The following is a 15,829-nucleotide window of genomic DNA, read 5'->3' as shown; positions in this document are numbered from 1 at the left end:
GGTGTGGTCCCCTATGGTAACAAAATCCAGTATTTGGCTCTAGAAAGTCATTTATTTTAGTTGAACATTTAAATCAAGGTAGTTACACAAAAGCTTATCTGTGGTGTGGTCCCCTATGGTAACAAAATCCAGTATTTGGCTCTAGAAAGTCATTTATTTTAGTTGAACATTTAAATCAAGGTAGTTACACAAAGGCTTATCTGTGGTGTGGTCCCCTATGGTAACAAAATCCAGTATTTGGCTCTAGAAAGTCATTTATTTTAGTTGAACATTTAAATCAAGGTAGTTACACAAAAGCTTATCTGTGGTGTGGTCCCCTATGGTAACAAAATCCAGTATTTGGCTCTAGAAAGTCATTTATTTTAGTTGAACATTTAAATCAAGGTAGTTACACAAAAGCTTATCTGTGGTGTGGTCCCTATGGTAACAAAATCCAGTATTTGGCTCTAGAAAGTAATTTATTTTAGTTGAACATTTAAATCAAGGTAGTTACACAAAGGCTTATCTGTGGTGTGGTCCCCTATGGTAACAAAATCCAGTATTTGGCTCTAGATAGTCATTTATTTTAGTTGAACATTTAAATCAAGGTAGTTACACAGGGTTCACAGGATATGGTTACCAGTACACTCATCAACTAACTGATGTGTCTAAAGTTGATTAAAATACACAATTGTAACCACATTAACCTACTTCAAAACACTTAGAAACTATGCCTTAAATATTCAATCAAAAGGATAAAAATCAGTTTAAATATACACCTTTCCACAGTCTTCAGACATCAGCTGGCCTTCAATTTCAAATAACCATATCTCCATATCTTCAACTCCACGGTTAAATTGTAGCTGGGCAGAAGCTTCATCTAATTTGGTTCCCTTCTTTGAAGTTGCATCTTTCAAGGACTCCCAGAGGTCAATTATTTCGTTCATTCTTTTACTATAACACACATAAACATCAGGTACGGTCAATCACTTCACAGTGGTTTTCCATCACATAAACTGTTTGTTCTCTTATCATGACACAATCATTATTAAACCTATACCAGTGTTTTGCTTTATCCAACTACAAAAAGATTTTATACTTTTAAAAACATCATTTCAACTTAGTCTCAATATCTTGAAATTACTTAAGACTATTATCCATTATTTGACAAACTAACTGTACTTAATACTTCATTAAACATGTATTGCAGAATATTTCCAGTTACCTAATATCTTCAGTTTAACCCTTTTGCAATGAGCTCAGTCTAAAATATCCAATCAGTATAAATATCTGCATTTGTTAAGTATGTATATTATGACTTTTAGTACACTATCTTAACAAAATTTGATAGACTTTTGGGAAAGGAAACATCACAAATCTTTTGTACACAAAAATTGTTTGTGCATGTATTGAGCCTGTTTCTCTGTTGGTCTGAGTGCAAACTGATTTTCTTGTTGGGATTAAAATGTTTTCCCGTGTTCCATGAATCTCAGATTTAATTTGCACAATCCTTAAAACTTCCTAAATACATTTCAAATGCTTGTTTTCAGTAAAACTTTATATTTTATCTATTATTTTAACTCAGTACAAAATTGGTCAATTTGACCAACCTTGTAACCACAAAAAAAGAAATAAATCTAAATTACTCTTTTCTTCCTTCTAGAATGATTTCAAATTGTAACATGAAACCATATTTGTTTAGCCTAAGTAGCTTTAAACTCATAATAGTATAAACCTATTTTATACCAACATTTGATTGTTTTATTGCCCTGTGAACCACGTCTATCTACTATTTGCACTAATTATTATAGGTTCTAAATTACTTGAGAAACATGGGGCTCATGTTATGCCACTGAATTTCATTACTCAGAAATTACTCCAAGCTGCTCACATGCTTGCTTCATGAACATTTTTTAATATTATAGTTTTACCTAACCTAACTAACTAACTCCAAGAGATTCTTATTTTTACATTTTAGTTACTTTTATAATAATGAATAAAAAATGCAATGAAAAACAAGAAATACTTATGTAGATTTCTTCTTTTTTGGATGACACTTAACCCTACTATTTCTTTTATACTAATGGTTGTAGTAATATAATTAATTGATAATGCATTAAAAAACAATGAATAATAATAATATGCAAAAAGCAGACAATATTATATAACTATCACAAATGTTCTGTCTTTCTGACTATACAACAAAAGCCATTATAAATTCATATATGCTAGTTAATATTTTCCCATGAAAGCCAAGCTTATACTAAAAGAGAAATTGATAATTCTTTGTTCAGAAAACAAAGTAATATCATACATCATTCAATAGAGAAATATATTAGCTTTCTATTGATTATAACTCATGCAATATCAAATGTAAGAAAGAATTATTAATAAATTCTGAAAGACAGGATGTGACAAGGGTGGGAGTGGCAAGACAGGTGTGATTTTATATTTGATGGCTCTGTAACCAAACGAAATTGAAAGCTTTAATAATTGTTTTGTGTTAGTGATGACAATTTGATAGTGAGTAATTTAGGACAAATTTCATGGTCCTAACGTATAAACTGTAACATGTTCCATGAAATACCGTCCACAGTCATGTGAAGAAAATATTAAAATGTCTAATAACTTGTTTCACCAACCACAACTGTTTATAAAGTTTAGTCACATATATTCAATGAAAATAAGTAACAGTTACAGACAAGTCTCACAAAAAAACAACTTACAATTTTCCCCCACTTACCAAATATGATCTGAGGCATAGTGGTTACTATCAACCAATTCTTGTCCTGTGCTTGTAATTTCTTCAATTCTACTTTTGTTGGCATTTAGTTCTTGTTGAAAGTTTTGATGCTTTTGTACCTTTCCATTCAAATTATTTGGGTCCTAAAAAAATAGGTTATATAATGCAATGTATAGAACAATGATCAGTTTCTTTACATTTGATATAATGTCCAAAACCCATATAATTTTTGTTACTTTACTTTCTGTCATGAAATGAAATCTCCTATGAGGTTACACATAACATTTTTTTTGTTTATAAAAGAAACACTTAAGAAAACACTGTTTGTTTGTTGTTGAGCACACAGTTGCACAAAGAGCTATCTGTGCTCTGCCATTTAGCATTCAGAGGTTCCACAACTAGTGTAGGGTATTTAAAAATAATGCATTACAACAACTAATTCACAAAAAATTAAAACTTACTGGAATATGTGAGTATCTCATTTTTATTTCTACGATATTTCTACAAATGAATGACTTAAAAAACTTAAAACTTACAACATAGTATTTGTAATACAGTTTTTTCAATCAAAATAAAAAAAAAACATAATTTATCCATTTTTATTAAAAATCTCCCTTTTCTCACACAATTACCCATTTCCAACCTGTAGTCTAACCTAACAATTTTCAGAATGAAAAGAATTATCTCTACCAAGTAACTGTCATCCAGAGCAGTTTTCAACTTTTCACTGATCCAACCCTTTGTTTCATCACAGTCTCTTTCATACTGTTGCAAACTGAAAGAATCCTCTAGCATCAATCGTCGATAAGCTGATTTTTCCTGAAGTGTCAGACGTCGTTCGAGTAGCTAGAAGTCGACATAAACACAGAAGATCATACTAATTAATAAAAATAGAGAAAACCCTATTACATAACTTAAACTTTAACATTTCAGATACTACAGTTTATTTATATTAATTCTTAAAGAACAAAATAAAGTGACTCACAGCAGCCCATCGCTGTGCAACATCGTCAGCAGCATAATGTTGCCCTTCAATCAGCTTAGTGGCAAACTCATCCAGTGCCTACCAAAACAGAAAGCATGTTCAGGAAAACATTTTAATGAAAAGATGTTACTTTATTTTAATTGTATGTTTATATATTTTTCTACAATAAATATATTTCCAAGCCAATTCTTTCTTATGGGATTTGAAAACTATTAAGACAAATATGAATTTGTGAAACAGATCAAAAGTTTAAAGCATTGTAATATTTTTAATATACTATCAATCTACATGAGTTCTCAGAGAATTAAACATCATGATAAACTCTTACTTTGATTTTCTCTTCTTGAGCAGCAAAAGATTTCTCAAAATCCTCATGTTTCTTTATCAAGGCTTCTACAGAATCCAAAGAATCCCCAAGATCTACATTTGCTAAAAAGGCCTCAAGATAAAAAAAAAAAAATTAATTAACCAAAGTTCACATCATCACGCAAACAAGTTCATATTATGACAACAACAAATAAAAAAAACAACAACAGAAATTATTTTAATTGAGGTCACACGTCATTAGTTACACAAAGAAATACAAAATAAAGAAGTATAGTCTTGCTAAACAAATATTTCCCAGTAGATGGAGCCTACAAATGACTTCAAAGTACTTTAGTACACTCACAAACATGCAGTAATGTTAAAAGTCCTATATATGAAAAGAAACTGCAAAGTATATCAAATTAAGTTGGAGAAGATACATACTTACTGTTAGAAATCCCACAAACCAGGGAATTAGGAAGGATTACATGTTTATAAATAGATAAGTACACATTTGGTGTGAAACGTAATGCAGTAAATGTGGGTAAATAAAATAATTGGCATATTAATTAAGAAGAAGGAACTTTGAATAAAATAATAAAAACACATTCTAATACTAAAAAATTGTGAAAGCTTACGGAATTTTTTAGATTTAAAAATTTCTTTACTAAAATTCAAATATTCATTAAAAAATTGTATGTGTGAAGCATAAAGCTATTCAAAGGGCTATCTGTACTTTTACAACCATTGGTATTAAAACCTGTTTTCTTCTTTCTTGTTACATTTTTCTATTATAGCTTATAAGGCCTAAGACGGAAAGAAGAGTACAACACAATGCCAGGTCGTATGGAGTTAGACACCCTCAATCAGCTCATCAGTGAAATATAAATGAAAAACAGTTACGTACGTAACACTGTGAACTTTTGGTAAGGAGTTTATAAGCAATTTGCAGATAAATATTATCACAAAAACAAAGATATTATGAGAAAACTGTTTTAACCCTAACTTACCTCTTGTTTTGCCATCCATGTATCTGCTTGTTCTGTGTCACGATAAAACAACTGAAGATCCATACATTGTTCGTAGAGAATCCTTCTTTCTTCCCAGAGAGACTGCAAACTTTGTTTTTCAAAGTTCAAAGTCGCCAGCTAAATTCAAAATGCAGCAGAGAAGGTAATATTACTGAAATCTGCAATTCTTTAGTGTGGTTTTTTTTTGTGGCCTCTAGAACAAACATATGTCTAAACACTCTTTTTATTGTTATTTTCAAACTCATTTAAAAGAAATGTCACTTTTTAAATATCACATTGCAATGTCTGTGGTATCTAAAATTAATAATTTTTTTACTTCAGTTCAAGGTTCTACTTTTATAATACTGTTAAAAAACTAGTAAAAAAAATCCTCAAAGGCAGTGCACTAGTTCTATAGCCCACAGTTCAATTCTAAATACCCTCCTCCAAGGTGAACTGCAGCTGTTTAACTGACCATAAATTTGTACTTATATCCTACTATTTCACAATCTTGTAGAATCAGATATTCATCAGTTTTGTTCTTTATAAGGATTCAACACAAGTGACAACCTTTTTATCCTATCCATTAAAACGTAGGAACCAAAGACGTTACATGAACAGTATAAAATTAAATTACTATTTGTTTCTTTGTTTTTGTAATGGAGAAAGATAAAAAGTTGTAATTATATACTGTAGTCCAATGTGTTTTATTTTACTTTACTTAAAAAAATTGCACATCAATTTGTGTATTTTTTGTTTGCAGAAGATTTATCTTGCTGATAAGGTGAGGCCTTACAAGTCACACAATGAATAGAAACAAAAACTGAAATCCAAATTAATAAAATGTTGACAAGTGAAAGCTAATTTCAATTTTTTTTTTACATTGGGTTTTATCACACAATGAAACGATTTTAAAGGAATTATACTTTCCAAGTTTATAAAAGATCTTTCTTACATAATTCTAAGAAACAAAAAATTAAATTTCACTTTAATTTCACAACGATAATTGTCTTTCTTACTTTCTCTTTAACTTCATTAATAGCAAAATGATCTTCATCTAGTAACCTCTGACCAGCATCCACAGTGCAACAAAAACTATCTTGTCTAGCTTCAATTTCTCCCTAAAAGTAAAAACATTCATCTCTGAGAACACAATTAAAATAGTCTAAAAAACATCATCTGAGTTTTCACCCCATTTCTATCTGTTACATATTTCACTGTCTGTAATAAATAAGAGCTTATGGATGCTTGTAAAAAGTAGCAAATGTTTTTTCATATTTAACACAGTGGTTCCTAAGCCTATTTTTCAGATTTGTTTCCAGGGTCCCACTAGTCATTTTATTATTACTTTTCTTAGGAAGAGTCTAAAATTTATTATATCGTGTTAGGTATAGGTCAGAGACATTGTAAAGGACATATTTGATCCACTAACCATGGGTGGGTCACTTTTGACCTTAGAACGCATTTAGCTCATTGTCCCACACAACCAACCCGTGGATCATGCTAGAATTTCAGAAACATAAAATTTAAATCTATGTATAATAATTATTTTTTTCAGATATTTTAATATTTTTTTCTACAAGATATGTTGAAATACAAGTTCTAACCAATCTGATGTGCCAGTAAATATTTTTTATGCTTCTAAAAAAAAAATCATCATCAGATTCTCTGTAAATTGAGGAAAATTCAGATACTGAAAATAATTATTACAAAGATTCAAATTATGAACCTTCCAGTAGCGAAACTTTTGACTCAAAAAACGAAACAAACCCTCAAATGTGAAGATACAGAGTCTGAAACTGAAGCTGAAACTAATGGTAATGCCTAGCAGCACACTCCATCTAATGGATGATGCCCAGTGAACAGTTCAATCCAAGACACTTTTCTACTTATTGCTCCAGGTTCCAGATCATCTGTAGTAACACCTTTCAATGCATCTGAGATTATGGTCAATAATGATATTTGTCATCTTATAGCTCACAATTTCTCAATTATCACCAAACTAAGGCAGCTGGTAACACAAAGGTAAGCATGTGGAAAGACACTAACTGTGATGAAATGAAGTTTCTTGGAATTATAATGTACATAAGACTTGCGAGATATCCAAAAGTCACCTACTACTGGCAGAAAGATCTCTTCTACAGGAATTTTTACATGCCACAAATAATGTCAAGAAATAGGTTTGAAGCCCTATTTTCAGATTTCTCCAAGCCCGTTCCCTTGGCAGTGGTTTTGCTAGGTAGTAGATAGGGATGTGTTTTGTTCATTTCATAGATAATCAAATAACTGGAAGAGATCTTTTAGGAAAAATTAGAAGGTTACTTGAGATTCTTGATAAAAAGTTTACAAAAGCTAATGTTCCAGGTGAATACATTGCAGTAGATGAAACAGTGGTGCCATGGCGAGGTCGCTTAGTGTATAGACAATATAGCCATGGGAAGGCACATAAATATGGTTTGAAAGTGTATAAGGTATGTGATCTCAAAGGTTACATCTATACCAACAATGTTTTTGCTGGAAAAATGATAAACAGCAAAAGTGAGGGCATCCCTTAGATGGACTCACCCACGTAACTCAAAGAGTCCTTGATCTTGTTAAAGACTATCTAGATGCAGGGAGAACAATCGCTAAAGATAATTTCTGTACATCAATCGATTTAGCAAACCAGCTGATAAAGTATCAAACCCACCCTGTGGGAACATTATGAGAAATTACAAATGCAAAACTAAAGAAGGAAGAAATTGTAGGTCGCCAACAAGATGATGGAATTTTGATTGCAAAACAGCAGGACAAACACAATATTTTTATGTTGTCGACAAAGCATGATCTGAGTTTCAAAGAAACTGAACAGAGAATCAGTGATGTGGATGTCAGAAAACCAGAAATTGTTCTCAATTGCAATATCATAACACAAGGAACAGACATATCTGTTCAAATTTCCACTTATTTCATGCCACTTAGGAAGAGTATTAGATGGTGACATAAGATTACTTTTGAGTTTTTGCTAAACGCAGCAGTGGTAAATGCTTTGGAATTATTCAATAAAGTGCACAAAAAAAATACAAAAGCAGAAGTTTCAAAAATCAATAAATTAGTGTGTTAAGTTAATGTTTAAGCAGCAGTAACACCAAGGACAACAGCAGGAAGAGTCAACACATGACACATCATGAAGACTTACAGTGAAAAGGTCTAATAGTGAAATAAGAAAGACAATGACTCCAAAAGAAGCAGACAGAAAGACAATAAAAGTTCACTATGTCAAAATAACAATTTTGTTACAAAATTCTTTTTTTTTCTGTTGATCCATTTATGTCTAAATAAAGTTATTTGTTTAATCTATTTTTATATACTATATAAAACAGGTTAATAAAACATAAAAAGAACTTAAGAAACAATAGGTGGACTTAGAAAAGAAATGTTGTCCTGATGTTCCACTCTCATCTGTTTATTCAGCCATTGTGTCCCAGCCAGTAAGTGGCCCTTTACAAAGAAAACAGAGTGCAATTTACCAGTGAGTCATGTGGGTCTCACTGGAAGACTATCACAGCCCACCAGTGGGACATATGGAAGCCAGAGTGTTAAAAATAACATCGACAAATTTTTGTACTAAACACTGATTAATAGCCATTTTTAGTATAAAAAGATACAACTAAATTATTTCAAGCGATAAATTCTTAGCAAAATCAAAGTAATTATATTAAACTTCTCCAGAAAAAAACACAAATTCTTACCTGAAAACACAAATACTGATATCAACACAAAAGTGAATAATCAGTGATGTCGAGAAACCCACTTGTTGAGAAATTTATATGCAAAAAACAGCTCGTTTGGGTTGAGAAAATATTTTACATAGAAGAGCGTACAAGGTTTGACCTTCTTCGGTCATCGTCAGGTTCACAAAGAAAGAGGTAACTGACCGGAAGCTGACCACATGTTTGAAAGGGGTTGTGTAACTGTGTGTCGAAATAACAACATAACCATAGAAAACACTCAAATACTAAATAAAGAAACAAACATAAACAAATGCAAAATTAAAGAAGCCTTACTTATACAACAACTTAAACCCAAAATAAACCAATATAAAGGAACGCCTTTATAACCTATATTAATATAATAAATAAAATTATATATTCAAACATCTAATACCGCCCTCTACATTTCGACACACAGTTACACAACCCCTTTCAAACATGTGGTCAGCTTCCGGTCAGTTACCTCTTTCTTTGTGAACCTGACGATGACCAAAGAAGGTCAAACGTTGTTCGCTCTTCTATGTAAAATATTTTCTCAACCCAAACGAGCCATTTTTTGCATACAAAAGTGAATACTTTATGTTTTCCCAAAAAACCTATTAGTTAACTCATTTTTCAAGATAAAATAAACAAATAAAAGATATCAGTAAATTTTAATGGTGCTAGTGTCAGAAAATGCATTTAGGCCTAAGTTAAACCAATATTTTAAATTACCCTGTGTTCTTGGTGTCTCTCCAGTAGTACTTCAGCCCCAGCTACATCTTTAGCAAGTTCATCGGCCAGGATGATACCTTTCATGTCATTAGTCCAAGAAACAAGATCTCTGAAATCTGCCAGAAAATGATGCAAGTAATACGATTCATCCAGTCGCTGACGTCGTTCTTCACCCTATGTATAAGTATTTTAATGTTGCATTTGGGGGTTGGGGGAGAAATAAAAATTTCATAAGTGTTTTTGTAGAGATTATTTTCTGAAATCAAATTTCTCAATAACAAATTCATCACACAACATCACCAATTTTGAAACCCTTACATTAAAGTGAGTAACACAATTTTTTTTTCTGACAAGAACGTCATTCAGTTTCAAAAGGAAAACTTAATAAACTGCACGTGAAACGAAATTTTAGTTCTTAAAATAAAAATCGGCTAAGTTACCTGAAATAATTTTTAAGGTTAATATCCAACAACTACATATTTTACATCATAATAAAACAAATACGATATTCTCCATTTTTTCCAAAAATGTTTTGATAAAACGACTTTTAAAGTATCTATAGAAATATTACTTCAACAATTCTATCTTTAGTTAATTAATACATTATTTTCTGATACCTTAGCCTTGAGCATCTCCCAGTTGGACACAATTTCCGAGTGTTTGGATAGTATCTGATCTGCATGGTCTTCGTGATTGGCACACAATTGTTCAGCTTCTTGCCCAATAGTCACCACCTTGGACAAGATAAGTATTGAATAATTATCAATTTATCTTGAGAAATCAAATTCCTCCAAATAAGACAAAGATAAATGATTGAAAATATGGAAAGCCTGAATACAAAATGAAAAACAAAAACCTATAAACTAATTTCTTTCAAAAGGTAGACTTGTCTTCTTTGGAGTAAACTGAAAATAGCCACAAAGCCCTAATATAATTTGGATAGTTGCATACTTTACTTACAACAAACTATTTTTAATATCATAAAATTTTAACGTGCAGAAATTTAAGTTGATTAAAGTCAGTAACCAGTGAAACTAGATTCTAAGTTCTATGAAAAAGTCTGATGAACAAACCTTATCTTCCAAGGCTGCCAAATCTCTCTCAATCCCTTCATGTTTTCGTTGAAGAGTTTGAACGCTGACCAGATCCTGACCGTAGTCATCAGAAGAGAGTACCAAGTCTTTCTCTGTGATCCAAGCAATTGTTTCATCTGCATCTCTGATGAGTAGCAAGCATTGACATACTATATTTTTAATATGAACAATACCTTTACAATGGTTAAAATATTCATAGTAAAATTTTAAGTACATTTTTAAGCAACAGATAATATAATTTTATTTCATTTGAACAAATGTACTTTTCTAATGCTTCTAAACTCCAAACTTTAACAGACATTATAATCTTTAGCTCAATCTTAAATGATAGTAACAATAAATTAACAGAAATTCCCTACAGACCACACAGTTACCTTTCGCAACCAACTTCAACTTAACAGGTTGTATGAAACACACTAACTCCTATAGACAATAAAAGCCCATCAGAAAACCATATTGCATTATTTCAGTGATTCTTTTTGTAAATCAATCCCAAATACCAAGATTAACTTGAAATCAAAGTTGTTGTTTTTTAACTTTGGTCTAAAGTTATTCAATTCAGAAGACAAAACAGTCTGGAAAAAAACCATTTTGAGAAACTCTAAAAACGAATGTTTAGGAACAACAACAGACGTATCTTGGGTCATCTTGTATTACGTCTCGTCCTCAGGACTAAAATATCGACTAAATATATTTAAAAATTTAAAATAGAAAAATATAAACGCTAACCCTTATCATGATGTTATTAAGATATTAACTAAGTTCCTAGATTTAACATAATGAACTTTATATAAAACTCACCCTTCAACACTTAGATACTTACGATACATAAAACAGTAACCAATTTCAAAAGGGTGATATGCACTTAATATTTAGTCATCCCATTCTGTGTATGCATAAAATTAGACATTTTTAAAATCATTTCATTGTTTATTCCAGAATTTAATTACAACCAGATTTACTGCTGCAATATATGAGTTATTTAAAATCATTCCTGAGCTTACAGATGGAAGACTGTCTATCAATACTTTATGTACTGTCCACATTTCTACATTTTGGAATAACAGACAAAGTTCCTGAAACACAACCAGAACTTTCCTAAAGAACAGAGATATCTTTGTGATCAGAAGTACATTATTATTTATGTTTTTTTTAATGATAATTACCTGTTAAAGCGTTGAATTTCATGTGCTCCAAACAACTTTTCTTGACGCAGAAGTGCCAGTGCTTTCAGTCTCTGCCATGCATCATGCAATTCCTGATTAAATGACAACATTTCACTGACCAATAATTGAAAAATACCTTTGAACATTCTAGTGTTATACAACCCTTCAGACTTTGAACACTGATGTTAGTTTTCTCCTGTTCAACAACAGCTCACATAATAATCTATTGTTATCCTCTTGGGTTGGATGATATTTGAAAGGTTTGGCTTGTTTTGAATTTCATACAAAGGCTATCTGCACTAACCATCCAGAAATTAGCAGTAAAAGACTAGAGAAAAGGTAGTTAGTTAGTCATCACTGCCCAGAACTAATTCTTGGACTAGTTTTTTACCAACAAATAGTGCCATTGACTGTCACATTATAACAACCTGAAACTAAAAGGTCAAGCATGTTTGGTGTACTGCAGATTTGTACCCACAACCCTCAGATTGAAGCCAAGTGCCCTAACAAATTGGCCATGCCAGGCCCAGCTACGCTAACAGTAAAAAAAAATTAAAATAGCTCATAATACAATGGAAAACAGGAAGATTTTCATTCATGGGATTCAAAGTTTCCACTGAGTGTAATGTCAAACTAAATATAAAATACACACACACACACATATATACACAAGCAATGGTTAACATTTAAAAAAAATTCTGTGGCAGTAATTTAGTTTTAAAGAAAAGTAGACTTTCCCAACTGAGGTGGTTGTTGTTATTTTCACGATTTTTTAATCTGAGTTTGGATTGTTTCTTTTGTTTTGCTTAGTTAGTATTTCAAATTGTTAACATCAAATAACAGAAACATTTGAATACACACAATAAAACAATACATGCAGAAAACAACAAGCACGAAATAACCTTTGCCCCAACCTTAAAGTTTTTTTTGGAAGTTTACAAAAAAAAAATTATGCTTAAAAAACACTCTCTTATAAGATTAAAGCTGTACAAGTTGTGGAATACGTTACAAAATTAAAATGTGTTAGTATTCAACTGAAGGCAAAACGATTTAATTTTAGATTATACTTACCTTCTTCTTTTTCTGGATCACATCATGTTCCGAATGACCTTCCTTGATAAGATTGTCCCCGAGTTCATTCACTTCACTAACTCGAAACTCCTGGCTTGCCATGTCCTGTTGACATAAACATGCACTAATCTACATTACTAAATATATTCAGGTTTAAAATGACACTGCTTCTTTCTGGAAATAGATATTAGAGACTAAAACATAATTCATAAAACTCTGGTTTTCAAGATTTGAATAACAAAAGCAAGCATTTCCTGTCTACTTTATTTGGTTTTTTTTTCAACTTAGTTTCCCAAATCTTCTAACCCTAAAAACACCACATTTTACTTTTGGGTTTTACAAAATTATTTATTGCTTACCACTAATTACATAACGTTTAGTTACCTTCTGGAACTCATCAAATTTTCGCTGCAATAGTTGGACGTGTTCAAGATCCAGACCAAATTCTTCCGTAGTAACAAAAGCTTCCTACAAAAACAGAAATAATTATATTTCTTGACCTTATACAAACTATATGATCACATCTCATACTTTGTATTAAATTATATTAACATATACATTAAAATTTGATTAGATAAACAATATGATCACATTTCGTAGTTTGCATTCAACTATACTAAAAATTTGGTTTAACAAAGAAATATATTACAGAGATATGAAAATCTGCTTCACCTTTTGTTTCACAAATACTTTTGTCAAAAAAAAAACTTTAATAAAATTTCTTTAATAAAAATGTTTTTTTTTCATATAAAATACAATAATACTTCACTAACTTTTCAGTATCTGCTTTATAATATTTTGCTTTGAACTGATAATGGATGTGACTAAACACTAATCAAAATTTTTAACAGTTCTTCCATGAACCAGGTGCTCAGGATTTTGCAAAACAATTTTTCCAGTCATTCCTAATCATATGTTTATTGGCTAACACTTCTAACAAAACTTTATTGGACAAAATCAGGTGATTGCTGCACTCTTTGTTAAAACTGGATCCATGCAGGCCCAATGAGAGGGGGGGGGATCATGGGAGCCAGTGCCTCAGGGCCCAGGAGGAGAACCTATATGTAATGCCTTGCCACTTGGTGTAGAGGGAAAGCCTTAATGCTTGCTACCCTGGGGCCCATAATGGCTCTTGATGGCCATGGATCCATGGCCAGCCACAAAACAGGTGTGAACATACTACTGACATACAAGAAAAGAAGAAAATGGGTGCCTGTAAGTGCAAAGTCTTCATGTGTGGTATTTGTGGAAAGTGCCCTCGATGTTATCGTGAATGCAACGGTTTAGACCTAGAGGTCAAAATGGCATGAAAATAAGATGGGAAATAGCAGCAGAGCAAATTAAAGATGCAAAAAAAGGACTTATTATGCTGCTCCATTAGAGAGTGATGAAGGTTAAATGTCTAGTAGAACATCCGAAAACTCCTTAGATTTTGTGACACAAGAAATGACCCACATCGTCCAAGATCTTAAGTGTGAAAGCAAGATGTTCAAGGCATTGTTTTAAAGCTCCAACAAGGTACAGAAATGAACTCTATTCAATTTGGCAATTCTTTCAAAGTGAATAAACTTGATGGATGACATCAAGTTCCAGTGCTCTTAACGAGAACTGATTGCTTGCATTCTGCATGACTGTGTAAAAGGATTCTATGTAATATGTGATTCCAGGGAATTACAGATGGTTTCGTGATTGTGATTGGAAAGAACGTTTATAAGGAATCTGATGACACAAACTTATTCTCATTTGCCAATGATGTGCATCATGTTCTGTCTGAGAAATATGTTCTGAGGAACATTGTACTTGCACTGCTACGTTAGATGTTGATATTCAAAAGAAACGAAAGAAAGATTGAAGAATAAGCTTTTTGAAACAGACAGATGGCACTGTTGACTGAAGTTTGAGTTTCAGCTAGAACCTACAGTACGCTCTGTTCTACACCAAAAGCCATAGAGTACCATTGATCCGGGTGGTGAGAATTATCTCACTAACAGCAAAGTTGAGGCCTTCGTACCTGCTATGAAAACAAAAAAAAGGCCAAGAACACAACACACTATGCTTGATCTCAGCTAAGAGGCCAAGCAGGTAAATCAACAACACAACACCACATGTGCATATATATCATCTTAGTTTACTACCGTGTACTATGTGAGCCATAAACTTGCAATAGTGTCACTAAATCTGTGAATTATTTTGCAAAACTTTGTATGGAATGTTAGTTTAACCCAAAAATGCTAAAAATAGAGTTTTACCTCAGTCTTGGATGATTTTACAATGTTAAGAAGTGCCGTACAGCCCAAATTCTGGGTGCCCGACCCGAGGAAGTGCTAGCAAGTAACACGTGTTCAGTTTAAAAAATGTGAACTCAGGACAATAATCAGCTGTGATTCAGCACAGAGCACGAGACTCGATTTCATACGTACAGATTAGCACATATAAATACTATTAACAGGTTGATCATAACGATGGTTTCACTAGCATTTTACGAGGTATTTTTACGCAGAATTATTTTTTTTATACAAATAAATACATCTAAACATTCTTAACAAAATCAAACATCAGATGAGGCAGTAAGAGATAATATTTCAAAGGAAAAGTTAACAAGTTCTTTAAATATCCTTCCAGGTGTTTATTAACCCTAAAATTAATATGAACTTCTAACAGGCTTTTTAAACCCATTTTTATAAACCATTAACAAACTAAACAGCACGTGGGGCCACTACAGCTTTGTTGGTTGTAGTATCACCAAACTGAGATGCTTGAAAAAATTCACACACAACTACCATCAATAATTCATTTTACAAATTACTTGTAGGAACCCAATGTATTTTATATAGAAAATAAGTAATTTTTATGCAAAGATTTTAACAAATGCTTTACACTGAGTATTTTAACAACCAAACGAAAAACAAAACAAAAACAATATGGTATGTAGATACCACTGGTAGTGAACAGTATCTAAAAAAAAAACAAACCAAAAAAACAAACACAGTAAGTAGAGCATCAAGAGAT

The 15,829-nt window shown here is 31.9% G+C and overlaps 1 protein-coding gene and 1 pseudogene across 3 annotated transcripts in view; one reads left to right on the top strand and one right to left on the bottom strand.

Annotated features, from left to right (window-relative positions):
- Window positions 1-5,087, top strand: part of LOC143228822 (DNA repair protein SWI5 homolog) — a 76,931-nt gene extending 71,844 nt beyond the window's left edge. For both annotated transcript variants that reach the window (XM_076460197.1, XM_076460191.1), the window contains one exon: window positions 4,811-5,087. In XM_076460197.1, coding sequence (XP_076316312.1) covers window positions 4,811-4,824 — 14 coding nt within the window. In that variant the 3' untranslated portion in view covers window positions 4,825-5,087. The remainder of the gene's footprint in view (window positions 1-4,810) is intronic.
- Window positions 1-15,829, bottom strand: part of LOC143228820 (spectrin alpha chain-like) — a 61,749-nt pseudogene that overhangs the window by 37,896 nt on the left and 8,024 nt on the right. The window contains exons 5-17 of the transcript XR_013015464.1: window positions 13,205-13,288; window positions 12,821-12,925; window positions 11,750-11,841; window positions 10,563-10,707; window positions 10,107-10,223; window positions 9,490-9,663; window positions 6,043-6,144; window positions 5,024-5,161; window positions 4,036-4,146; window positions 3,708-3,785; window positions 3,413-3,568; window positions 2,723-2,865; window positions 759-933 (exon numbers count right to left, since the gene is read on the bottom strand). The product of XR_013015464.1 is annotated as a spectrin alpha chain-like (transcript). The remainder of the gene's footprint in view (window positions 1-758; window positions 934-2,722; window positions 2,866-3,412; window positions 3,569-3,707; window positions 3,786-4,035; window positions 4,147-5,023; window positions 5,162-6,042; window positions 6,145-9,489; window positions 9,664-10,106; window positions 10,224-10,562; window positions 10,708-11,749; window positions 11,842-12,820; window positions 12,926-13,204; window positions 13,289-15,829) is intronic.

Source organism: Tachypleus tridentatus, chromosome 10 (assembly GCF_004210375.1).
Source record: "Tachypleus tridentatus isolate NWPU-2018 chromosome 10, ASM421037v1, whole genome shotgun sequence".
Lineage (NCBI taxonomy): Eukaryota > Metazoa > Arthropoda > Merostomata > Xiphosura > Limulidae > Tachypleus > Tachypleus tridentatus.
The sequence above is the reverse complement of the archived record's forward strand: the minus strand, read 5'-3'. Positions and strand labels throughout refer to the sequence as shown.